The 23497-nt window shown below is 50.8% G+C and overlaps 9 protein-coding genes across 9 annotated transcripts; 4 read left to right on the forward strand and 5 right to left on the reverse strand.

Annotated features, from left to right (window-relative positions):
• Nucleotides 1-103: 103 nt before the first annotated feature.
• IAR55_005214 (uncharacterized protein) lies at nt 104-2080 on the reverse strand (the record flags this gene model as incomplete). Its single annotated transcript, XM_066948307.1, has 7 exons — nt 104-246; nt 299-708; nt 757-1102; nt 1161-1235; nt 1293-1415; nt 1472-1524; nt 1590-2080. 7 exons carry the CDS (start codon nt 2078-2080, stop codon nt 104-106), a joined length of 1641 nt encoding a protein of 546 aa, XP_066800875.1.
• Nucleotides 2081-3575: 1495 nt separating this feature from the next.
• On the forward strand, nt 3576-5236 carry IAR55_005215 (uncharacterized protein; the record flags this gene model as incomplete). Its single annotated transcript, XM_066948308.1, has 7 exons — nt 3576-3832; nt 3992-4151; nt 4210-4305; nt 4365-4480; nt 4531-4624; nt 4679-4931; nt 4986-5236. The coding sequence occupies 7 exons, from the start codon at nt 3576-3578 to the stop codon at nt 5234-5236; spliced, it is 1227 nt and encodes a 408-aa protein (XP_066800876.1).
• Nucleotides 5237-5360: 124 nt separating this feature from the next.
• Nucleotides 5361-6356, reverse strand: IAR55_005216 (uncharacterized protein; the record flags this gene model as incomplete). The annotated part of the gene is made up of 4 exons (XM_066948309.1): nt 5361-5804; nt 5870-6151; nt 6215-6280; nt 6354-6356. The coding sequence occupies 4 exons, from the start codon at nt 6354-6356 to the stop codon at nt 5361-5363; spliced, it is 795 nt and encodes a 264-aa protein (XP_066800877.1).
• Nucleotides 6357-6898: 542 nt separating this feature from the next.
• Nucleotides 6899-10221, reverse strand: IAR55_005217 (uncharacterized protein; the record flags this gene model as incomplete). Its single annotated transcript, XM_066948310.1, has 12 exons — nt 6899-7080; nt 7184-7265; nt 7343-7465; nt 7541-7718; nt 7778-8083; nt 8140-8326; nt 8381-8561; nt 8615-8753; nt 8811-9627; nt 9721-9898; nt 9954-9973; nt 10041-10221. The coding sequence occupies 12 exons, from the start codon at nt 10219-10221 to the stop codon at nt 6899-6901; spliced, it is 2574 nt and encodes an 857-aa protein (XP_066800878.1).
• Nucleotides 10222-10571: 350 nt separating this feature from the next.
• IAR55_005218 (peptidyl-prolyl cis-trans isomerase-like 2) lies at nt 10572-13041 on the forward strand (the record flags this gene model as incomplete). The annotated part of the gene is made up of 12 exons (XM_066948311.1): nt 10572-10693; nt 10784-10920; nt 10976-11034; nt 11098-11178; nt 11250-11430; nt 11501-11589; nt 11646-11751; nt 11817-11921; nt 11978-12183; nt 12235-12351; nt 12405-12604; nt 12699-13041. 12 exons carry the CDS (start codon nt 10572-10574, stop codon nt 13039-13041), a joined length of 1746 nt encoding a protein of 581 aa, XP_066800879.1.
• A 227-nt stretch (nt 13042-13268) lies between these two features.
• Nucleotides 13269-14286, reverse strand: IAR55_005219 (uncharacterized protein; the record flags this gene model as incomplete). Its single annotated transcript, XM_066948312.1, has 6 exons — nt 13269-13292; nt 13359-13508; nt 13599-13711; nt 13828-13955; nt 14070-14146; nt 14230-14286. The coding sequence occupies 6 exons, from the start codon at nt 14284-14286 to the stop codon at nt 13269-13271; spliced, it is 549 nt and encodes a 182-aa protein (XP_066800880.1).
• Nucleotides 14287-15605: 1319 nt separating this feature from the next.
• On the forward strand, nt 15606-18482 carry IAR55_005220 (uncharacterized protein; the record flags this gene model as incomplete). Its single annotated transcript, XM_066948313.1, has 3 exons — nt 15606-16821; nt 16875-17872; nt 17931-18482. The coding sequence occupies 3 exons, from the start codon at nt 15606-15608 to the stop codon at nt 18480-18482; spliced, it is 2766 nt and encodes a 921-aa protein (XP_066800881.1).
• A 1166-nt stretch (nt 18483-19648) lies between these two features.
• On the reverse strand, nt 19649-20458 carry IAR55_005221 (uncharacterized protein; the record flags this gene model as incomplete). The annotated part of the gene is made up of 2 exons (XM_066948314.1): nt 19649-20128; nt 20315-20458. 2 exons carry the CDS (start codon nt 20456-20458, stop codon nt 19649-19651), a joined length of 624 nt encoding a protein of 207 aa, XP_066800882.1.
• A 462-nt stretch (nt 20459-20920) lies between these two features.
• On the forward strand, nt 20921-23199 carry IAR55_005222 (uncharacterized protein; the record flags this gene model as incomplete). Its single annotated transcript, XM_066948315.1, has 3 exons — nt 20921-21062; nt 21132-21529; nt 21601-23199. 3 exons carry the CDS (start codon nt 20921-20923, stop codon nt 23197-23199), a joined length of 2139 nt encoding a protein of 712 aa, XP_066800883.1.
• Between the last annotated feature and the right edge of the window lie 298 nt (nt 23200-23497).

The raw sequence follows: 23497 nt of genomic DNA on the forward strand, positions 1-23497 counted from the left end.
GTGGTCATTGTGATAGAGGGATTTCTCGAAATCGTCAATCGTGAAGGGCGACAGTCCAAGAGGTTTGCTAAGAAACAGTCAGTCAAGGCAATCTCATGCGAACTCACCCCATGACATTCAAAAAGCTCCAAGCCATAAGGAATTGCTCGAATTGATCGCCAAAAGGAAGACTTTTGATCGGTGTAGGGCGCACTTCCAACTTGCCCGCCGCCCGGTCTCTCTCTTCTTGCCATTCGACCAGCAGATCTACCAAAGATGTCGACTTAACTCTTGTCCCCCCAAAACGTCTCATACTCACCTTCAGCGGGATACTTCAGCGTCTTCTTCTTTTTCTTTTCTTCTTCCTCCTTTTCTCGTTCTTTCTCCCTTTCTCTCTCTTCCTTCTCTCGGAGCTTCTCATCTTCTCTCTGCTTTCTCTCCTCCTCCTTCTTCTGCTTCTTGGTCTTTGGTTTCTCCTCCTCTACCTCTGGCTCAGGAGGGTTATTTAACCCTAATCTCTCTTCTCTCTCTCGCTTTCGTTTGTCCATTTGTCTTTCCTTGTACCTGGCGATACCTTCCCGGATTTCGTCAGTCATTTCGGAAGGGATACCGTACCGTTGTGCAACTGAGGGTTTCACGAGCCATGGGGAGTACACGGCGGTGTCTCGAACGACACAGTCACGGATAAATCGTTTGAGCATAGCTCGGGAGAAGTTGATCCGGTCTCGGCTGAAGAACCGTCAACGAAGTTATCCTGAAGATGTACAGCCTACTGACCTGATTTTGTCCGCCTGGACCTCCATGGTGCTGGCTTGCCACTTCTCCCCTTTTCCATCATCCTCTTCATCGTCATGGCCGTTGCTCATCCCGGTTGCACTCGCATACTCCGCCGCGATCCCCTCCGCCGCACCTTCTTCTATAAGTCTGACATTGTAGAAATATCGCATGGGATCGTCCTTCTCGTTGACTTCCTCTATGGGTCGAGACAGGTCGGCCGCGAAAGGGTGGTAGATTGGCGCAGTGGGTCTGAAGGGAGAAGAGCTGTTGGCTGTGAGGGAACGAGGAGGGAAGGTTTTGACTATTCTAGCGAGATATTTATCGCCATCTACATCGACGAAAACCTCTGAAAGAGCAGTCAACAACAGAAACAGAGCACTGGGGGGGGGCGGAGGTGAACCCACTCTCATCGTCAAAGAAACGATTATGAAACCGCTCGTAGATCTTATCCGCAAGAGTGTCCAACTTTCCCTCGATTTCTGCGTCGATGTCAATACCGCCTCGGGACACAGATCATGGCCAGGTTCGGAACTCACGAAATTGCACAGCGCTTAGAACGGCCTTTTTCAGTTGACGAGGGAAACGAGAATGTAGTTGTCTGACCTCCTTCTGCTCTGATGAGACAGCTGAGAAGAAGCTGAGGGATGACTTGCCAGACACTGAGTACGCGGAGACATCAGCTTCGCAAGTCTCTCTGATGGAATAAGTGACATACCTTCACATTGGAATAGGGGTTGTGAGTAGAAAGCCCTGCGCAGGCAGAAAGACCTGCACTCCGATCATAAGTCTCTGTTCGTCAATCAAGACCGGAGGCAGACTGATCTTTGACTTACTCATAGTCTGTAAATATTTCCCCCGTCTCGGGAAGATACCAACACTCCCTATCATGTATTCTCCAAGCGACGGCCGGTCCTCCATTCTCGCCCTTCGCATCACCGTTCCCATTCTGGGTCTCCATACCATTCTCCCCGTTCACTGTCACCGCCGAAGTCATAGTAGCCGTCACGGGCCCCGTTGGCTTCCCAGCGATGGACTTTCTTCCGCCTCTCGCTCCTCCTGGACCAGCCACGACCCCACCTCCAAACTCCCCTCGGAAGACTGAAAGCAGCTTCTCGAGCTGCTCCTCATCGTCCTTGCCATCAGGAGGGATGTGCGTTGAGAGATCGTCGACAGTCGGCGGCGTCGCTTTCGATTTGGAGGGAGAGGATGGCGTGGATGACTCGGCTGTCGCAGTGGTAGGTTGATGAGTTGCAATCGGTTGAAGGACGGTTGATAATGACGGCAGAGGTGTGAGGAGGACGGGCCTCCGTTTGAGAAGTGGCATTCTGTTCGAGAGACACTCAGAGGTGCAGAGACATGCACAGAGAGTCGAGTATCGTTGTTAATAGGAAGATTGATATTACTAATTGTCGGGAGGGACACAAGTAGTGACGCCGTTCGTTGTAATTCTCCTGGGCCTCAAGTCTCGTTTATGCTTTGCAGAAGAGCCACAGAGCCGACAGCTTGCAATGGTGGAGGCGCCCTAGCGAAGAGATGAGACGAAGTCGAGACGATGACAGATCGGGTGGACAGAGAGAGGAGTGAATAGTTGGGTCGAAACAAAGTCGCTTGGAGGTGACGAAGATGCACGCGTCGAGCGAATAGGATAAGAGGAGTCGTCCGCAGGTGGAGGGGAAGGTCTGTGACGAAGAGATAGCCAGACTCGAATGGGCCCGAGGGTGAAGCTAGATATAAAGATGGACCGTTGGGAATGTGGATGTGTGAGATGAGACAAGGTGTTGTTGTGAGAGATGAGGTGCGGTCTGTTTATTCAGGAGATTAAATGTTGGCATCGGGAAGTCGAGGGGGAGAGAGGCCAATGAGCAGGTGGCACAACTCGGAGGGCAAAACAAGCGATAACCTGGAGGCGAGTAGAGACAGCTGGACAACGGCATTGCATCCCTCAAATCAGAGCTTGCGCTCCTCTCACCCTTCCTCAAGCATGTACCTAGTCTACTATACTCACGGCTGCATCACGTATGTTGTCCATGTCATGCATGTGAGCCGCTATGAGATGAGTCTGCGCGTCGTTGCAGAAGATCAAGAGAGCGATATTATCGTCGAAAAAAGCGCGTCACATTAGATCCTTGTCAATAAATAGTAAACGCCACATGAGCAGATATCTCCGAAACACCGATAATCACTTCATATCGCGGGTTTACTCATGTCACTCACTCGTCGCTCGCTCGTTCACTGACTCTTGACACAATCCCCCTTTGTTGTCTCCTCCCTGTCTCTCTCATCTCAACTCAACTTGACACCCGGTCTTCATCAATCAGGAAACCAGATCACTCGAGTACACTCTCAGTCGTCCAAGGCAGTCGAAGGTACAGAGGAAAGATCGAGACACTGCCTAGAAAGATTATCGGTCTATAACGTGAGTAATTCCTCTTTGTCTTTTCCTCCCCTCCCTCCACCTGACCCTTCCACCTTCATATCTTTTCAAAATCACTCGGCTATCACTCCCCTCGACAAATCCATATCCATATCATACCGCCCTCCTCTTTTCGACGACCCCCTTGATCAAACGACGCGGCATCATCCCCAACTCGAATCTGCACCTTCCCTTCCACCTCGGTCAATATCCTCAACTTGCAACCACTTTCTGATCCGTTACACCCCCGTCGTCCTACTTCGCCGTCATCGCTCTCACTATCACTGCCACTGCCATTTCCTCGCGATCTCAACAACTGCATAACACTGTCATACGCACGCAAAAAACAATACACTGACGGTCAGTCCTCGACCCAATCCACCGCTGAATCCCAATATCCAAAACGATGTCCGACGCAACGCAATCCACTACAGCCCCGGTCTCTTCCAAGCGTCCAGCTTCCCCCTCCCCAACACCGGAGACCAACGCGAAGAGGGCCAAGGCTGACGGAGAGACTACTGCTACTACCGGTGTGACTGCGACCGTAGACGCCAAAGTCAACACTGACGGAGAAGTCACCGAGAAAAAGGAGAACGGAGCAGAGAGCAAGATTGAGAACAAGGAGGAGTCTGTGAAGAAGATGGATGATGTTGAAATGGAGGGGTGAGTGCGAGCGGCACATCGCTAGTCTTTGCGACTGAGGAACAAGGGGGAAGGACGTAGGACAAAGGAAGCTCCTTTCTTTATCCTCGTCTACATCCCTTGCAACTCTGAGCGGACATTACGTTGAATATCAGACTCGAGCTAATATCCTCTACCTAGTACCGCCGATGCCGGCCCCTCGTCCTCCCTTCCCCCCGTCCCACCTCCCCCTGCTAAATCCGAATCCACTCCGCAACAGATCTCTATGAGATCGTTGATCGTCACTCAGGATGCCAGTATTATCATTGGACGAGGTGGTGCTCACGTCAACGAGATTAGGGTGGGTCAGCTTTATCCTCCGCCTTCACAGACTATTCTGACTCAAATGATTGTCGTAGGAAAAATCCAGTGCGCGAGTCACCGTTTCCGAATCCATCCCCGGCAATCCCGAACGAATCCTCAACGTTTCCGGTCCCCTAGACGCCGTCGCAAAAGTGAGCTGGCGAATCCAGACACATGTGACTATACGCGCGGTAGCTAACTATCAATCCAGGCTTTTGGCCTCATCGTTCGACGAATCAATGACGAACCATTCGACGTCGCTTCCGTTCCTGGCTCTCGAGCTGTCACCATCAAATTTATCATCCCCAACTCTCGTATGGGCAGCGTGTGAGTGGGAAATACGCACATCACAGGAGCGTCGGCTAATTGTCGTCTAGCATTGGCAAGGGCGGTTCTAAGATCAAGGAGATTCAGGAGGCAAGCGGCGCTAGGTTGAATGCCAGTGAGGCTATGCTTCCCGGCTCCACCGAGGTATGCGTGGGATACTTGTATTGTACTAGCAACTGTATCTGACACTCATCTTAGCGTGTTCTCTCCGTCTCCGGTGTTGCCGATGCCGTCCACATCGCTGTCTACTATATCGGAACCATTCTCCTCGAGTACCAAGAACGTAATCCTGGGTCCTCTTCTGGCTCTTACCGCCAAGTCGGTGCGCGCGGAGGTCCCGGTGCTCCCGCCGGAGGGGCCGGTGCCGCTCCCTATGTCAGCCCCAACGGTCCTCCTCCCCCTGGTATGCAAACTCAGCAGATCTTCATTCCCAACGCGCTTGTCGGTGCTAGTGAGTACAGTTACATGCGAGCTACGAGATCAAACTGATACATGGAACGAACAGTCATCGGAAAAGGTGGTGCTAAGATCAACGAGATCCGAGCCCAATCCCAATGTCAAATCCGGGTGACCGATCCTGGCACTTCCGCTCCTGGTACACCTGCCAACCCTGACGAGCGACTCGTCACCATCACTGGATTCCCGAACAATATCAATATGGCCGTTTCTCTGTTGTATGCTCGAGTGGAACAGGAACGTACCAAGATGTTGGATCAGAGTGCGGGCGGTCCCGGCGGTTCTAGAGGTGGTCTGTAGTGGAATAATCTAGGTGTTTGAATTCGCGAAAGAACAGTAAAGTAGCATTGCGAATTTGCGATGTCTGAGAGGTCGTCCTCTGATATCGATTATGAAATATCATGACACCGATGCGACCGCTGTCTTATGTTGCCTCGGCGAGATATTCGGAGTGGAAGTCGAGCTGACCTTGACACACGTCAGGGGTGCCGTCGTCCTCACCCAATTGCGCGATGTAGCGTGTCGCCTTGTTCGCACCGATTGCAATGAGAAAGAAACGGACCATTGTGGTCCGCCTTTCCTGAACCTCGGCGAATCGACTCAAACGTAGCTGCTCCGCAAAGTCTGTCGCCTTCAGTTGCCTGTCCTTAATCCGCGATTCCAAATCCAGTCGCTCAAGCCGGAGAAGGTAATCTAGGATTAAGGTGGGATCGGATGGGTGGGCTGTAAGGTTTCTCTCGTTCTTTCCGACCGTACATATTGTTTTCAGACGATCTGTCGTGATGAAACGGCTAGCCAGGGGGTTGGGTCTGCTGTAGTTCCGGATGAAGATTTCGTTCGCTACGGCCTTCTTGAACCGCTCCAACAGCTGATAGATAATGAGTCAGCTTGTTACCACCTACAAACCACTGGAAAGATATTCCGGCAACATACTGCAACGTCGACCTCGGCTGTTAAATTACCAGGACCTTCCTTCGCCGCCTCAACTCCTGTCTCGAAGCTTCTTAGGACGAAGTGAACGGCAGCCATCGTATAAAGAGAGCCGTAATGCAAGGTTTCTTTACGCCAGTAGGAGTTCCTCGAGCCGATAAGCTTCTTGATAGTTGACTCGTGCACCTGACCAGTTGACTCGAGCTTCTTGTGAGATGTCGAAAGCTCGTCGATCAAGAGTTTTCGCAATGTTGACTCCTCCTTCAGCTCTGCCCGCAACTTGGCCTGAAAACGTAACATGCTGTCAGCTCTTTCAACTGCAAATGACACCTGACGGAAAACACGCACAATTTCCTCCGGCCATCCTAACGACGACTCCCCCTGCCAGGTTGGCTTGCTCCGATGGGCATTCAACTGCGATCATCCATCACATCAGTATGATCCTTCAGCAATAGACTGCAAAGCTATTCTACTACTTCACACTTACCATCCTTTTCACAGAGGCATTCTCTCCTGCCAGCCAAACGCGAGGGACCAACGGTTCTAGAGCGAATTCTTCTGGGCAATATCTGGTACATTTCGGCGAATGACTGTCGAACAGCGAGATAATGTTCCGTTGGTGGCTCTGATACCGGCAAATCGAATGTCCCCTTGTCCACCGTCATCAAGATCTCGCCTTCTGCTAATTCGAGGGAATCATCCTCCTCTCCCGACACTCCTGAAGGATCATCAACGTTCTCAGGGCCACCCCGCCCTTTTCTGCTCCGATTCCTTCGCCTATTCTTTCTCGTCATGTTATCGCTGGAACGGGTTCGGAGGATGCATGGGAGAAGAACAGAAGGGAGCGCGCAGGGAATCGGGGAATAAAGGCCTAGGGCTACGTATTCAAGGGTGACTTTGCATTATCATTTTGAATGGTGGTGTCGGAGATATCATGTAATGCCGGGGTTGACATGATCGGTGCTTTCCACACGTGGATAAGGCGGGGCCATGCATGCTCGAATCTCCCATTGTCCCGTACCTGTCTTGTCTCTACCGATACCCCTTCAGTCTCCTCCACCCTTGTTCGAAGCCTCGCTCGAACCCTTCCTCCGAGAGCTTTTCGGACGCAGCTGCTCTAGCCGCTTTTCTGATCCTCAGACTCTCTCTCGAAGGCAAGGTGAAAACATTATGTATAGCTTCGGCGAATGATTCCGCATCTGTCGCGTGGAAACCTGTTCTCCCAGCGATATATCAGCTAAATGCTCAATCCTCGCGGCATCGTGATCGCGGCTCACGAAGCCTTGTGGTCATTGCACACCAAAGAGTTATACGTACCGGTTCTTTGTCCATTGTACGGCACGACAATGTCCAACAATGGACCCGCAGAAGCATGAACGATTGGTATCAGCCCTGCTGCCTGCTCGAGCTGTCAGTACTGGATTCGCGTCTGTCATGTACATGGAAAATGGGGTGTCAGTCAAGCTGAAATCTCACCATGAATTCCACCACATTGATACCGAAATGCTCGTCCATCATCGTATTTAGTCCTACAGACGCTTGTCCGAGTCTTCGCACGATTTCCGGATACGGTGCATTGGCCAGGAATTCGACGTTTTCCTACAATACATTTTTAGCCGAAGGTCGTACATGTCTTATAGCGCTGAGAGTAAGTGCAGCGTGAACGTCACTCACCTCGATCCCGAGCTTCTGCGCTAAACTTCGCAAGTCTTCTAACCGCGCCTCATCAGCAGCATCTCTCACTCCTCCCATGAGGGTCAGCGAGATCCGCTTCTCGCCTTCCCGATATTCGAAATGAGCCTCGAACAAAGCCGAAAGTGCATATAACTGTTTCGCATGTTCTTTCTCAGGTCTACGGAAAAAATCAGCTTTATGTCGGACTCAGCTTAACCGGAGATATGTGTTACTCACCTGAATTGAGCCAGTGATACGATCTCCCTCTTCCTCTTCTCCAAGTCTCCCAGCTTCGCCAATTCCCTCGTGTCACAAGGTGGAAACACAACCTCACATCGTGCTCTATCCTCTTTGGACGCCTCCCCTCTCTCTTCTCGCTTCAACAACGTTAGGTCATCCTTCAGCAGGATACTGGCCAAAGAGGACTTTCGGGCCGCATTGAGGAGGGATTGGATGTGTGCTTGTGTCCATGAGGAGTTGGTCATGATGTGTTCCGCATAGAGGAGAGATACGGAGTAAAGCGAAGTGAAAATATGGTAATATCTGACGAGGTGACGGGGTTAGCTTTGAGCTGTATATTGTCAATTGAGTAAACTTACATGAGCTTGATCTTTGTTCTGATCCAGCTCTTCGCTGCTCCTGCATTCTCTACGCCCTCTGATCGCTCTCTGACCCGCTTCACCATATCCGCACTAACAGTAGGGTAGTGCACGTAGGCGCCAATGACGACCTCCCCACCAGTGAGGAATCGGACAGCAGGGAAGGTAAAGCCATAACCCATCGAGTCTGACCATCAGTCAGCTTAGTTGCATGACGTCAGTATCACAGTGCTTGACTCACCAATGAAAACATCCCCCCACAGACCGTCCTTCCCACACAGACCCTCCCAGACGAGATACACGCTCCCGAGGGATTGTCCGAGGAGAGTGAACCGCTTCCAGTATGTATCTGCCACGAGATAACGGGAGGGCAGGGGTATAAAATGAAGTCTGGAGGCATTCAGAGGAATCGAGAAGCGGTCCTTTCGTAAACGTGGTGTCAGCTTTCACCCACCGTAACGACATTTGTATTTACCTTGACCCTGGCCAGGATCTCTTCTTTCGATGCGGCAGGGAAGTCACCAGAGTAGACCAGTACCAAGGTGTCTTTTTCGGTCTTCTGTACATATCGAATTGCGGTCCATAAAACCCTTTCGCCACCGCCGCCAGCATTGCTAGAAGTTTTGTCAGTGATACAAATCCGGATAGACCAAAGCAGATTAAGAACGTACCAGTATGGGTGCCAGAATCCCACCATTAGCTTTTTCCCTGTCTTACTGGGCGGTTCACTGTCGGTTCCCATCACCATCGCTTCCTCAGGCATCCCCATGCTCTCCAACAGATTCTTTCTTTTCACCCCGTTCCTCGTCCGTACCTTTTGCAAGGACATCATACCCCATCCGATACCCAGAAGAGCCATGACAGGGACTACACTGGCGAGCAATCCCCAGTTCACACCTGTATATCTCGCTACGATTACCCCAGCGATCGAAGCAACGGCAGTACCCTTGACGATTCGGAAGAGCACAGGTCCCGAAATGACGAACCATGAGACAAGAATGGCAAAGACCCATATTACGTCGAGGGAGATGGAAGCCTGAGCTGGATGAGAAAAGATGGTTTTGAGTAATTTGGGAAGGAGTGGTTGATTCTGTGGAAGTGACTGTAAGAGTATTTTGGTGGCATTCCCGTGTATAGCTGCAGCTATTCCGGCCAACAAGGCATACAGAGCTGGAAAAGCGATGGTACCTCTCTGACTCTCCGAGTGTTGGCCAACAGGCGGTGTAGTGAGGGGTAAAAGTAACGCTCCGTGTAACCATAACAGTGAGGTCATGAACTTGTCGGTACCGACATGTTGAGGTAGCAGATAGATTGGAATGAAAGCCATAGTGAGCGGGAAGGCGACGTGTAGTGGGGCAGATCGAGGTTCGGAGCGTATACGCGGGTGAAGCGACATGGCGACGAGGAAGAGAGCTGTAGCGACTGAGATGGCGACGAGCTGACCGAGGAGCATGTATGCGTACGGGTACTTTATACCTCGTCTACCGCCTGAAACATGGGTCAGTAGATGCAACGAAAGTCATCGACATAGGATTGGATACGAAGGGAAGCTTGTAAATGGGTCGAGAATGATTGACTTACTTTCTGACCACACGACGGTTGTGAAGATCACAGTCCAGGTACAGATCCAGCTCGACCACCACCAATTCGTCGGACCGTTACAGACGATTGTCCAGGCTTGCTCGAATAAAGGAGTCTTGATCAGCCATTGACTCATGCTCGCTGATTCATGCAGGTAGGAGAAGTCGGAATACGACCACTGAGATTTCAAGTCAGTCGCCACGCCATCAAAACACCACGAAGAGCTCACTCACATTCATGAACTGGAACATGACTATCATAACGAGGATCAGCGACTCGTCAACGTCCTGTGTCGATGGTCCTTGCGGCCGAGGACCTACAGTACCATGTACATAGCAGCGCTCCCACCCCTGTCCGCAAGAAGAAGAACGCTTTTCCTTCCAGCAGCTTGGACGCACTGGTCCCCGCAAGTATCGATCGGAATACGAGACCGAAAGACAGGAATATGAAGAGGAAATAAGAGATGAATATCGCGAAAGCCGGCACTTCCTTGGCGTCCATCTTGCTGATGGGTATGACCGTTGCCCCCCTTGTCTTTCTGAGAGGTGCAAGTGAGCTCACTGTGCGAGCTAGTTGATCTACACTCTTCTGTTGTCAAGTAGGATTAGTTAACTTAACTTTGAGACGATTGTTTGAATTCGGTCATCCCAACACGTCGAGTGGAATCATTCGAGGATCACGGAGATCAATCTACAACTCCGCTAGCAATCGTCTGTAGCGTTCGCCGCCCACCAGTGTTGTAAAGAGAACTCAAAAGACAACATCGTTGTCTCTATCTCCCTGGCTCGCTGGTCTGACAATTCCGCTCCTTTCTCGCCAAAGCACACACACAGTAAGACACGACCTGCGAGATGGGACACAATTCGGATAAGATGTACGTGACTCATGCGGAACACGCATCGGGAGATCACACTGCTTCCAGTACGGGAAAGAGGTTGGAAAATGGGAAGAGCGAGTTTCAACGGTTACCCTTGTGAGTGGCCCTCTGCTAAAATCACCCACAAACAGCCCAGCATAATCCGTGAGATATCGAGCTGAGCTGTCCATGATGGTTATAAAACAGTGACTCGTGTGCGCTTTCTTTGCAACCGTTTCGAAATCCAGTCGCAGTGATAGCCGATCCCAAACCCGGAGAACCACCGCGAGCAGATGTATTCGATCTGCTGAATATCGTTCCTTATATCCGGAAATTCAAAAAAAGTGAGCTCCACTGCATGCCAGATGGACGGTATCCCAGAGCTGACACTAGGTGTAGATCCGGTGTCTGGAAGGCCTATGGACACAAGTCAACTCATCAAGCTCAATTTCGCAAAGGTCAGCTTCCTTGCCGCTACTCTTCGTCTCAAGAGTAGGACCAAGCTCACACTCCTCATCTAGAACGCCGAGGGGAACTTTCATGATCCAATTACTTACAAAGTCTTCTCACCTCACATTCACATTGTTTTCCTGAGGAACACCGTGCGTACTTCTTGCCACTCCATCTAATAGCACTCGGATCAGTAGCTGAAATGTATGTCCTTCGATAACAGGGCAACGTGTTTGACATGGCCTCTTTACAACTCCTTGCTATCAAGCCGAAAACATGGCGAGACCTAGTCAATGACGAGCCCTTCAAGCGAGAGGATATAGTCACCATTCAAGATCCTCAGAATCTTGCATCAAGGGACCTGAGAGAATACGATTATGTCAAGAAGGACCTTAAAGTGTCAGGTCAGTCACATGTGTTGCTATTTTCAAACAGACAACCAAAAACCCAGACATTGACATTATGAGATGATAGACGACGACCTCGCTAGTGATCCGTTGAGAGGAATCAATGTTGACGCCGCAGGTGGTGCTAGCAAAGTGCTGAAAATGCTTGCCGAGAAGGTAGGTCGCAAAATTCGCCAAGGATCCACGAAAATTGTACTCATCTGGTCGATCAGACCCGAGCCGAGCAAAGCCCAACTATCACGTCAACACCAAAAGCCGAGGGATCCCAAAAGAAAAGCGAGGGTGTGGTGGCGAAGAGAAAAGTCGAGCAATTAGCATGTAAGCTACCACCTCTCTGAACCAGGGTTCGCCAGCTATGTTACTGATTCTTGTCCCATGTCCAGACAACGCTTCGAACTACAGCTCTGGAAGAGCGGCGGCGTCATTGACGAGCACAGCGATGGCACCACAAACAAAGAGCGAGCGAGCGCTGTTCGACGAAGAAGAATGTGAGTTGATGCAGTGTCTCATCGGGGGAAGGCACAGTTGATCACGGTGTTCACAGACATGTTCGAAGAAATGTCCCGACCTGTCAAAGACAAGGACAGACTGAAATCCAAAGCCTATGCGACGATCTTGACAAATTTTGGCGGACTGAATGTGGAGCTGCATGGGGATCGAGCACCTAAGACAGTATACAATTTCGTACAACTCGCCAAGCAAGGCAAATACGACAATGTAGCTTTCCATAGATTGATACCTGGTTTCATGGTAAGTTCAGCTGATGAAGACAACCCAAGCAGCTGATGCTAATTTTTGCAGATACAAGGTGGTGATCCCACAGGAACGGGGAAGGGCGGTCAGTCGTTCTGGGGCGAGCCGTTCAGAGACGAGTATAGTGAGAAAGGAGCATACAAGCATGACGGGCGAGGCGTTCTAGTGAGTCGCTACTTTTTATAGCCCCTATGATGTAAGCTGACGAGAAATCACAGTCCATGGCGAATAGTGGTCCGCGATCAAACACATCTCAATTCTTCCTAACGTTCAGAGAAACGCCGCATCTCAATGGCAAACATACGGTGTTTGGCAAGCTGGTAGGTGGAGAGGAAGTGCTGGATAAGATCGAGAGAATATCTGTGAGACCGGGTGGAGATAGACCGGCGAAGGATATCGTGATTTTGGGCGTCAACGTGTGAGTTTGGGTTAGCCTTCCTTCATCACCCTCACGTTGCCGCGATGTCCACCATTGACACCACTGTTGACACCAATTTGCATCTCGTCTACAGCCTGCAAGATCCCTTCGAAGCATATAAAGAACGATTAGCAGCCAAACTGGCCCGACAAGATCAATCTGATGAAGCATTACGGCGCCGTGCAGAAGCCCAAAAGGAAAGAGAAAAGGATAGAACGACATGGTTGGGAACGAATCTTGGTGAGAAAGGCGAAAGTAAAGCGAAGAAGGAGGAAAGGAAGAGAAAAGCAGAGGAAGAGAGTGGGGTGGGGAAGTACCTCAATGTGCCCAAGGGGGTGGCAAACGTTGGAGGAGCCGTAGCAGGCGACGTGATGGACTTTGGAGGAGAGAAGAAGAAGAAGAAATCAGGTGGATTTGGAGATTTCTCGGCGTGGTGAATGAGTAGGCTGCATCTGTTGTTTTCGTATATCTTGTGCATCATCTTCGGTTGCACCGGTCAAGCAGATATGTGACGAGCTGCAACGATGTTTGCAAGAAGATAACAAGCTCAACGATGACGAACGGGTTGAACCATGGGTATATTGCATAAGGTGCTTGGTATAGTACGTAGATGTATGGTGGTGTGCTTCGGAATATGTATGTGGGAAGTGTAAGGTGCAGAGTATTACAGCAAGTCGAAATCGTCAAGCTGCGTTTGAATGGATCATCAGCACACAGCCATGAATCAGTCAATGAATGCGATCGCTGAACCCACCTCATCGTTGTATTTCATAATTGTTCTCTTCCTAGCGCTTGTATCCACCCAAGTGACGAAATCTTCCATATGTCTCGTTATCAACATTGCAGGATCCGTGATCGGCGTAGGACCGACTCTGATATGACCTTGTTCGATCGTCCGAACAGCCTAGAGGCGAATCAATATACTAATCAGCATGTGCCTGGGGCGATTTCTGGTTGTCCCAACTCCTACAAAGGGGTCGGGCAATGGACTTACGTCGGAAACGGTTTCGGACATTTTCAATCTCGCAATTACAACAGCTAATCTTCTTCGAGCAATGGAAGAGACGGTCACTTTGTTCTCGATATCTGATGATTTTGCTCCGGTATCTATGAGCCCGAGAGATATGAGAGTCAGCATCGGTTCAGAGCGATGGGATTAGAAATTGATATTTCTCGAGTGGTGCATGGGAAGTTGAAGCAAGACAGAAGACCAGGTCACGTACCCAAAATACCCATATCGTACAGCTTGTTCAACATCTCTGCTTCTCTCTGTTGTCTGAAGGGATCTTTCGCAGGGAGCAAGGACAGTTTGTGGATAAGTGATCGAAGGGATCCGCAGATTTTGTTGTATCTAAGTTACAAGAGGGACATTGTTAGTATCACACCACCTGAAACAGGACCCCGCCCCTCTTGGCGAAGATATGATGGTCATGTATGACAGCTGCAAAAGGAAAAGAGAGCTCACTTGTGATAATCGTCTCTATCTTGAATATGATACTTCCTCATCACCTTGATCTCTCTGACCGAGGCATCTTGCTTCCACTGTTAGCGAAATCATTCATCAGTGTCATGTGCAGGTAGGGACAGAAGGAGGAGAGAAGTGTGTTGGATGACGGCGGACATACGTTGAGAAAGTCGACCTTTTTCAAGAGCTTTTGCTCGTGATGCTTTAACTGACGCATGCTGTGGTAGAGTTTGCGAGGGTTCGTATGCGTGATTCGAGGAGGATCAAGGTGTCAATGTATGATCTGAATGAGAAGATAGAGAAGGATATTGAAGTATCAGAATCTCTGGTGGCAACTGGGACGAAAATAATAACCCCGCCAATTTCCGATTTGTCCCATACGCATGCAACCTTTGCTACTGCATCAAGTTAACTTGACCTTCCTCTGCATTCAACCGCATCATCATCCAACACCACCATCATCATCATCAATCTCATTCTTGTTCACTCTCTTCCGAGGTCAGAGACAGATCCCTGTTCCTCCCTCCCCTCTCGCAGAGCTCGCTGGCATTCGCGCCATTCATTGCATCTCCTCAAGTCTCTAGCATAGTCCATCTTGGAGGATCAAAAAACGACCAATCATTCTTTCGAACTTACACACAGACCTTCGGCTCCGGCGACACGAAATTGTCATTCAACTATCCGACTCGCTCTCGCTCGACGCCAAGCGATTCTCATCACTTCCATTCCTTACAGCATAGTCTGAGAGGTCTAGATAAGTGATCAGGAGTCAGAGTAGCTCTTGGAGAAAGGAAGGCAGTAGGAGGTGCATAGTGGAGTGGCGATCAGTCAGACGGATTGCTCAAACTATCAAATTCCCTCGACCGCTAGAAAAAAAGTGGGGCCAAGCGATGTGAGCGATTAGCCGTATTTGATCTCGTGGTGAGATCATCTTCAGGCTGACTCCTTATCCCCACAGACCTCCTTCATCGCATAGACGACTTCGCATACCCGGTGCATACATCGACAGAGTCAGTAAAGACAAGATCCGAAGACAAACGGCACAGAGCTCCGTAATCACATTCGCCTTCCGAGAAACAGTGAGCTTTACACACCCTTTCTTCAACTCTTGCCTGCTATCAAACGCTTCACACTCCGCCTCGGCCCCCGAGAAATCACAGATGAACGCTGTCTCATGCCTCATTTTTCACCCTTTTATGATCTCCGTGTCATGACAAATTGGCTGTCGTAACCTCTTCGAGGGCCCACCTACGCTTTGTATTTTGGCCTATCTCCTGTTCACCCTCCTTTCACGGGTTCTCCTTTGCTGGTGCTCCGAGTGCCCAACGCACACGTTTTACTTCCTGTCACAATGCCATTATATAGGCCCGTGGCCTGATCATTTTTTCCTGTTTCTCCCAGTGTTCATACACCCACCATTATTTCAACGCCGTACAAGTTGTTCACTCGATTGCTGACGTTATTATCATGCTCGCCTTTCAGCTCTCACCGTCGTCGTTTCCTCATCTTGTTTCACCCCTCGTTCGACAGCATAATATGTCGACCTCTCCACCTGTGACCAACGGGCAACAAAGGTCAGTGTTCAACGCACTGGGATCATATGCGGACAGAATCAAGGAACAACAGGCCGCTGCTGCAGTGGCTGCCAAGTCGGCTTCTGCTTCCGGGCCATCGACTTCTATGACTGCCAACGGGGACGGACCTCGCAACATTACGCCTTCCTCCACTTCGACTGTAGCGAAGGGGAAAGATCACAAAACCGTGTCATCATCGAATTCGACCGCTGCAGTATCTCCTGCGACCCATGCTCCCGAAGATGATGGACCATGGGAGAAAGTGCAGTCAACACGTCAACGTCGGCCCGAGGAGAAACGTGGAGGTAGTAGCTCCAAAAATTGGAGAGACCGGTCACATCGTGACGACCAGAGAGAGAAGCACGGCGCAGATTCGGACAAGAGAAGTGGTGGTCATTCTAGATCCAGCAAGAAGAATGCGAGCAGTAGCGCTCCCCCCGGTTCCACCGCCGCCATCGAGAAGACCTCGAACAAATCGACATTTGCCGCAACTGCGACGACATCGAAACTGGCTTGGAGTGCCATTGCTTCCGGTTCACAATCTACTCCTTCAAGGTTACCTGCGACAGCGTCCGTTCAAGCGAACGTCAATGCATCGGGGACCTCACAAAGTCAAACAACCCCATCGTCGCCGTCATTAAATGGTACGACAGTCACACCCACTGCTTCCGTTCCTGCTTCCATTGCCTCCCCAAGTCTGAATTCGGACACCGCTTCGTCATCCACTGCCGTTTCCAAAGCCGGTGTGCTGCCTGGGGACGAGGGAAGTTGGCGAAATCGACCCAAAGCCAAGGAGCAAGAGCAGATGGAGGAACCGCAGCCGCCCGCATCTCGGAAACCGGCACCGCCACCAGCAGTCAATGCCTGGGAAGTAAGGAAGAAGACCTTGACGCCTTCAATCGCGAATGTTGCGGCAGAATCGGCCCCAGCCCTTCCCAACACGAACGGGAACTCTCCTAGAACTCAGCCAAATGGAACCGTCAAACCCGTACCGAAAAGGAGGACTCACACAGCGACCTCGACCGTGGTTCCATCTCCCATAAACGACGCTGCGCTGTGGCCAGATGTTTCCCAAGCGGCAGAAGTAGCCAAATCTACCGAAGAGAAGAAGGAAAAGATCAAGGAGAAGGACAACAGTGAGGCTACGAGCGTCGTCGATGATACAGCAGGTGGTGGGAGTGAGTAGATAAGCTTCGTGATACCACTGTCAACTTGCTGACCGATCACCCAGAAAAACCCAAATGGACTCCCATTCCGGCTGCGGAACTGCTGGCCGCTGCCGATCAAGCCGCTGAAACCACACGTCGTCAAGGCCGTCTAGAGGCAAAGAAGCGCCTAGCTGCGAAGGGTGACGCCGAGTTTCCTGCACAGGTCAAGGGAGCTAAAGCAAGGAAAGGACCGACATCGGCATCGCCGGTCGATACTAAGAAAGGTCAAATCAAGCCCGCGCGAGACGGGTCTGGGAGTGAGATCAGAACACAGGCAGCATCGCAAGGTCAACGCGACGGTAGTCAAGCCGGATCAAAAGTCGCTTCGGAGACTGCCGCGGTGGAATCGGTAACAGGAGCGGCGACTGTCAATGGAGATGCAAAGGCTGAAGATGGTTCTGGAGACGCGTCGCTGTCTCGACAAGCAAGCCGCCAATCGATGCAGGGGTCACCCCAAAAGGTAAATGCACAATATCCTTCACCAGGCTTGTTTGATGCCGCTTCTCATATTCGAAATGGATCTGGATCGCTGCAGTCGAAACCGATGTCAGGGAGCACTACTGCACCACTTCCTCAGCATACGTTCAATCCCGCCTCGATTTCCAATCTTCCTCGACCTCCCCGCGGCCGCGATGGACGAGCTTCGTTCAACGGACGTGGAAGAGGATTCAGAAGCAATTCCGCTCTTCCTCACAAGGGGCATATTTTCGGTTCTCCACCTACAGGCGCGGCCGGTCTCCCAATGGATGGCATGCCTTTCGCCAATGGCACTGCATTCTCAAGAGGTTATGCAGCCGGATTTCAACCCTTCTATCCAGTCTCTGGGTTCGCTCCGGCGGCAATTTACGATCCGATGCAAGCGCAATACGGTAACTTGGCTGCGTTCAGAGGAGCGCCTCCTCCGCCTATGCCGCAGACGGTCGTCCCGAATCTCGATTCGACTCGCTTCTACGTGCTGGGCCAAGTGGAGTATTACTTCAGCATGCAAAACCTTGCGATGGATTTCTTCTTGCGACAACAGGTCAGTGCCTTGCCATCACATGTGTGCTGCTTTAACTGACTTGTTTTACACTTTTCAGATGGATTCGGAGGGGTGGATCGATATTGCCATGATCGCCTCATTCAACCGAGTCAAGAGCATCACTCCCGACGTTGCGATTGTTCGTGAATGTATGACTCTTTCATCTCTGCTTGAAGTCCGTGAAGAGAGAGTCAGATTAGCTGGTCCGGGAAGTCGACAATGGGTCCTCCCGGGTGCTAAGCCGAGTGAATTTGGGCTCGGCCCTATATCGCCCTCTGTTGGTATGTCCGCGGACGACTCTCGCGATGTCTCTATGGGCATTCCAGCATCTGTCGAAGCGAGCTTTACACCTTCAGTTACGAGTACGACCGATGAAGCCCCGAGCAACGGTCAGCAAACGGTACAGCAGAGTCAGGGTCTTGCGCAGCACCAGAGAGCGTTCGTGGCTGCCGATGTCGAAAACGCTTTGATGAAGAGTAGCGTCCCGACCAGCTCAACAGCAAGCGTTATGAACGGTGACGAGAAGACAGAGACGGTGACCCCGGCAACATCAACGTCCGGCGATGGGGGGAAGGAGGATGAAGAGAATAAGGTAGGGCAGAGTTATTGATAGTGAGTGTATTCTGTCGTGTAGGAAGCAATGCATGCTGACAGAGTTCTGTTGGTATAGAGCGCAGGGGTAATTGCGGGGATGTCTGCGGATTCGGAGGAGAACTGGGCCGGGGACTTCAGCTGGTCGCGTGTCATGAAGATGGGTGACAACGGAAGACCGGCACGCATATCAAGGCGTTGTTGGAGAAGCGAGAAGCAAGACATAGAAGAACATCGCAAGTCCCGTACCATTGACATCAAGGCTCGCCTTCACATGTCACACCTTCTACCGATATTCGCAAATCCGTTTTCATGACACCGCCACGTAACGACAGAATCCTGCGATCAAGAATTCTCTTGCAAACTTTCGTATATTCTTTTGCGACATATTTGTGACTCATACTGCATGGCTGGTTCCCTCTCTTTCATACCTCCTCTCCATATGTGCATAGGATTGGACCCAGACATGACTCTTGCCTATTTAAACATTCATACGTATTACTCGTATTTCCTTTCCCTTTACGAGCAGACGAATATCTCATCTTTTTGTTTCCATACATCACATCACCAAACGCATTAGCTCGAACCAAATTTCGACCCTTTCTTTCTTTGACTTTGACATGTTCTTCCTTTTCATTGGATTCGATCTTACATACAACATTACGAACAAAATTAGGATACTACTATTACTTACATGGGGTGAAAGGGTGGGCGAGTCTCATAGCATGAGGAAGAAGCTTGAAATGGATATAGTAGTCCAGCATGCAGTTCGTGAGCATTGTGATGTGTATGAGAAGCAGTTGCATCCTGTCCTAGACGACATGATGAATTGAACAGCATATGCCATACATAAGATCTCACTCAGGTAGGCTATTAAGCAAAAGCGTGACATAGCGACGCATCCGACAGGTATGTACAGTGCAGCGATGAGGTCGGAGCGAACGTAGATGGTATTCGAGGGTATCGTCTGTACCGACCAAGATGATTCATCGACTTCGCTTGTGAAAGCATGATCCTACGGTTCGAGATGGTTCGGATACCATTCTTGGGTGTCGCGTTCCATGAACCCGGACAACAATTGAAAAGTGGTCTCTATTTTCGAAATCGTGTTCCGATGGAGTTCGACCCCTGAACTCGTACGAGCAAGGAGCTCGCCCCCCGTGGCATGCGACCATTCCCGTCTGCTTATTGCTTCACTTTCGTCCCCAGATCTTGCAACCTCTCTTCCAGCTTCTCCAACACGATTTTGCCATCTTCTCTCCTCCCTTCTCCTGACCCTGAACCTGACAAGAGTTCCAAACTCCTCTCCAGGCTTTCCATATCCCTCTTCTCGTTACCGTCCAACACATAACCACCCTCTCCTCGACCTTCTTCGCCATGCTCATCCCTCTCATGTGCGACACGTTCCAGATCTTCAGGAAGGATCTGATCCCTCCTCAATCTACCCAACTCTCGAACCAATTCCCTCAAGTCGTCCTCGACTGAGACGCCTTGTGCAGAAGAGGACGAGAGTGGAAGTACTGAGATATAGGCTAAGAGGGCAGCGGCTTTGCCTCTCAATTGACCGATTTGACGAGAGAGGGGGACGGAAGCGGCGAAGGAGTCGTCGAAACCCCTCTGGAGGGTGGAAAGTTTACCGTCGGTGATACCTTCTCGGTAACCGGCCTGTGAACAGATCAAACAAGGAGCAAGTCAGCTGACTACTTCATCGACAAGAGGGAGCGATGATAGTTGGACCACGACCCGGAAGCGAAGTTTCAGTGGCAAGGAATCGCATCCAAAAGCACAAGGAGGATCGTGCGATTTCGCCATGATGAAGCGGGGAACAGTCTTCGCTAGTACACCACTCACATCAGCATAACGACTTGATAGTCTCGTGTATTCCTGATCGACAAGAGGATCTTCTGCACCCCCTTGAGTCGGAGGGGCATACCAATCGTCCTCATCCATTTCGATCGAGACATCGTGACCGATACCACCGGCAGGATATGCCATGGCGTACACCTCTGAAGCTGTCTATCTTGATGGGAGCGACCGTTTGGTATATTACGGAGCGAAAGATTGTCATAACAGACATGTCAATCGAGCTGGACGAACTGGCTTAGACAGCGGGACTTGCCGCCGACAGATCCACGAAGATACTGTACTTTCATGCCACGTCATGTGGTACTTTGGGCCGGGTCCATAGCAAGATTTTTGTAATCATCTCGTACAGGCCATTAGAAAACGGGATAAATGAGGCGTTAATAGCGCATCCACGACATTATTATTTCGAAAATTATCTCCTCCCCCCCCATCTTGTCCTCCACTCTATTTTGCCGATTGAAAAAGATTATTTCCATCCATATCTTCATCACAGATCTTCACATTCATATATCTGTCTTTGATACATCCATCAGAACGGCATCGGTATACGGACTTACTTACACTGCTGTACCACCTACGACATCCTGCACTATGCTTCCCCGATCGTCTCTCGCCCGAACATCGATGACCTTGGGGTCTATCGTTTCACGACGTGCTGTTCTCGTTGCAAGAGGGCTCCCGCGACCTATGCCTGCTGCTGTAGTCAGGATAGAACGATCAGTCAGCCTGCAATGTGAGTAGTCGATCCCTTTTTTCCTTCATTCGGACGTCATCGAGATGTAGACTAATCATAGCTATATAGCTTTGCTCAATGCTCGAGGGTACTCTGCCGCCGCTCAACTGGCTGAAAAGCCCGATGATGATTTCTTCCTTGGCGAACAACCCGCCTCGATCGCCACTTCTTCAAGATCCTCAGCCACCTCAGCTCCTGCTATCGGGTCCGAGGGAGCCGAAGCACCTCCTGCCGCAGAGATCGTTCCTTTCGAGACTCTGAAGGGCAAGATCGAATACGACACGCTCAAGGCGCTGACGTTCAAACCATTCCAATTGAAAGCCATGAGTGAGGTGCAGAAGAGGGTGTTGGGCATGATGCCGGAGTTGGCTGGGAGACAATCGAAGGGTGAAGAGACTGAGCGAGTCGAGGTCAAGTCGAGAGAAGACCTGTTGGTCAAGGCTAAGACCGGTACAGGAAAGACAATTGTGAGCGCCAACAGCCGTGGTCGTATTCATCGGTAAAATCTCGCTAATTCCACTGTCATTGACACCACCAGGCCTTCCTTGTCCCAGCAATCGACGCACGGGTTAACAAGCTCGCTGAGCTTGCCAAAGCTCCTGCGGCGGATGGCACCATTCCCGACAAGCATGCTCGTGGCCGAAATGAGCGTGCTTTATCTCGATCGCACGTTGGTGCACTGATCATCTCCCCTACTCGAGAGCTTGCCACACAAATCGCGAACGAAGCGCTCAAGCTCTGTACCTGGCATAAGGAGATGGAGGTCCGACTGTTCGTCGGGGGAGAGCCTCGACACAGGCAGTTGAAGGACTGGAAGAGAGGAAGGAAGGATATCGTCGTCGCCACCCCTGGACGATTGAAGGATCTCTTGGGCGAAGAGGAGGTCAAGAAGGCTATGGAGCATACCGACATGCTCGTACTGGACGAAGCGGACACCCTCCTTGACATGGGCTTTTCGCAGGATCTCAACCACATCATCTCGCACCTGCCCAAAGAACGACAAACATTCCTCTTCTCCGCTACAGTCTCCAAAGAGATCGCAGCGATCGCTCGAAAGTCGTTGAAGCCTGGTCATCAAGTCATCGACTGTGTGCCCAAGAACGAGTCCAACGTCCATCTTCACATCCCTCAACACTATACCATCCTTCCCTCCGCTGCTGAGCAAATCCCTCACCTTCTTAGACTTATCGCCCATGACCAGTTGATACACCCTAACAGCAAGGTCATCGTGTTCCTCAACACTACCAAGCTCACGATGCTTACTGCCACCCTTATTCGAGAGCTCAAGAGCGCCTTGCCCAAGGACCTGAACGTCTACGAGATTCACTCCAAACTCGACCAAAATCAACGTAGCAGAGCTTCAGAGCGATTCAGACGAGACATGAGACCCAGCGTTCTGGTGACGTCCGACGTCTCTGCTAGGGGAGTGGATTATCCCAGTGTAACCCGAGTCATCCAGGTTGGTGTCCCTGGCAGCTCAGAGCAATACATCCACCGTGTCGGACGAACTGGTCGAGGTGGACGAGAAGGACGAGGAGATCTCGTGCTTCTACCTTTCGAAGCTGGATTCGTTCAACAACTTCGAAAGATCCCAATCAAGGATGTCCCCATCCGCGACTTCTCTGCCGAAGTTCACGAGCTCGCATCTGCTCAAGATGAACGTCATGTCGAGAAGCTCAACGGCATCAACGATTCAGTCAGCGCTCTGATGCCGTCTCTCGATGCGGAGGCTATCGAGGAAGTCTTCACTTCCATGCTTGGTTACTATGTTGGCAAGACCGACCAACTGCATATCGGTCCTCAAGAGATCTTACAAGGTCTGAAAGACTGGTCAGTCGAATCGGCAGGTCTTCCCGAACCACCATACCTTTCGCCTGGATTCTTGCAGAAGTTGGGTCTGGGTAACAGTCAGCGAAGAAGCGGTTCGGGTGCTCGAGGCGGTGGTGGATTTGGCGGAAGATCAAGCGGTGGATTCGGAAAGCGGAATGGCGGTGGTGGTGGAGGTGGGGACTCAAGAGGTGGAGATCGGTCCATGAGAAGTGGTGCTCTTTTCGGTGGTGGGAATGGCGGCGGCAGCGGCGGTGGTGGGTACCGAGGTGGTAGCGGAGGAAGAGGTGGACGAAGCTCGGGATACTAAACAAAACGTGCTGGATTAGACGATTCACCGAACGATCTCATGGTTGCGTTCTCATTTGATTCGATGTTGTATGATAGATGCATCACTACACTCTTCCACCTCATGTCATTCACGCTGCAGAAGCCTTGTGATCGGGTACTTGTACAATGAATTTTTTGCATCACAGAGACTGATAAAAGAGACTGGTAAAAAAGACAGCTGTGAACAAAATTGGTAATGAGGTGCTGAAGGAAGGACTTTGGGCAGAGGGGATAAGAACTGAAACAATAAGGACAGAGCAGAGATTGCTGACTGCCTC

Source organism: Kwoniella newhampshirensis, chromosome 11 (assembly GCF_039105145.1).
Source record: "Kwoniella newhampshirensis strain CBS 13917 chromosome 11, whole genome shotgun sequence".
Lineage (NCBI taxonomy): Eukaryota > Fungi > Basidiomycota > Tremellomycetes > Tremellales > Cryptococcaceae > Kwoniella > Kwoniella newhampshirensis.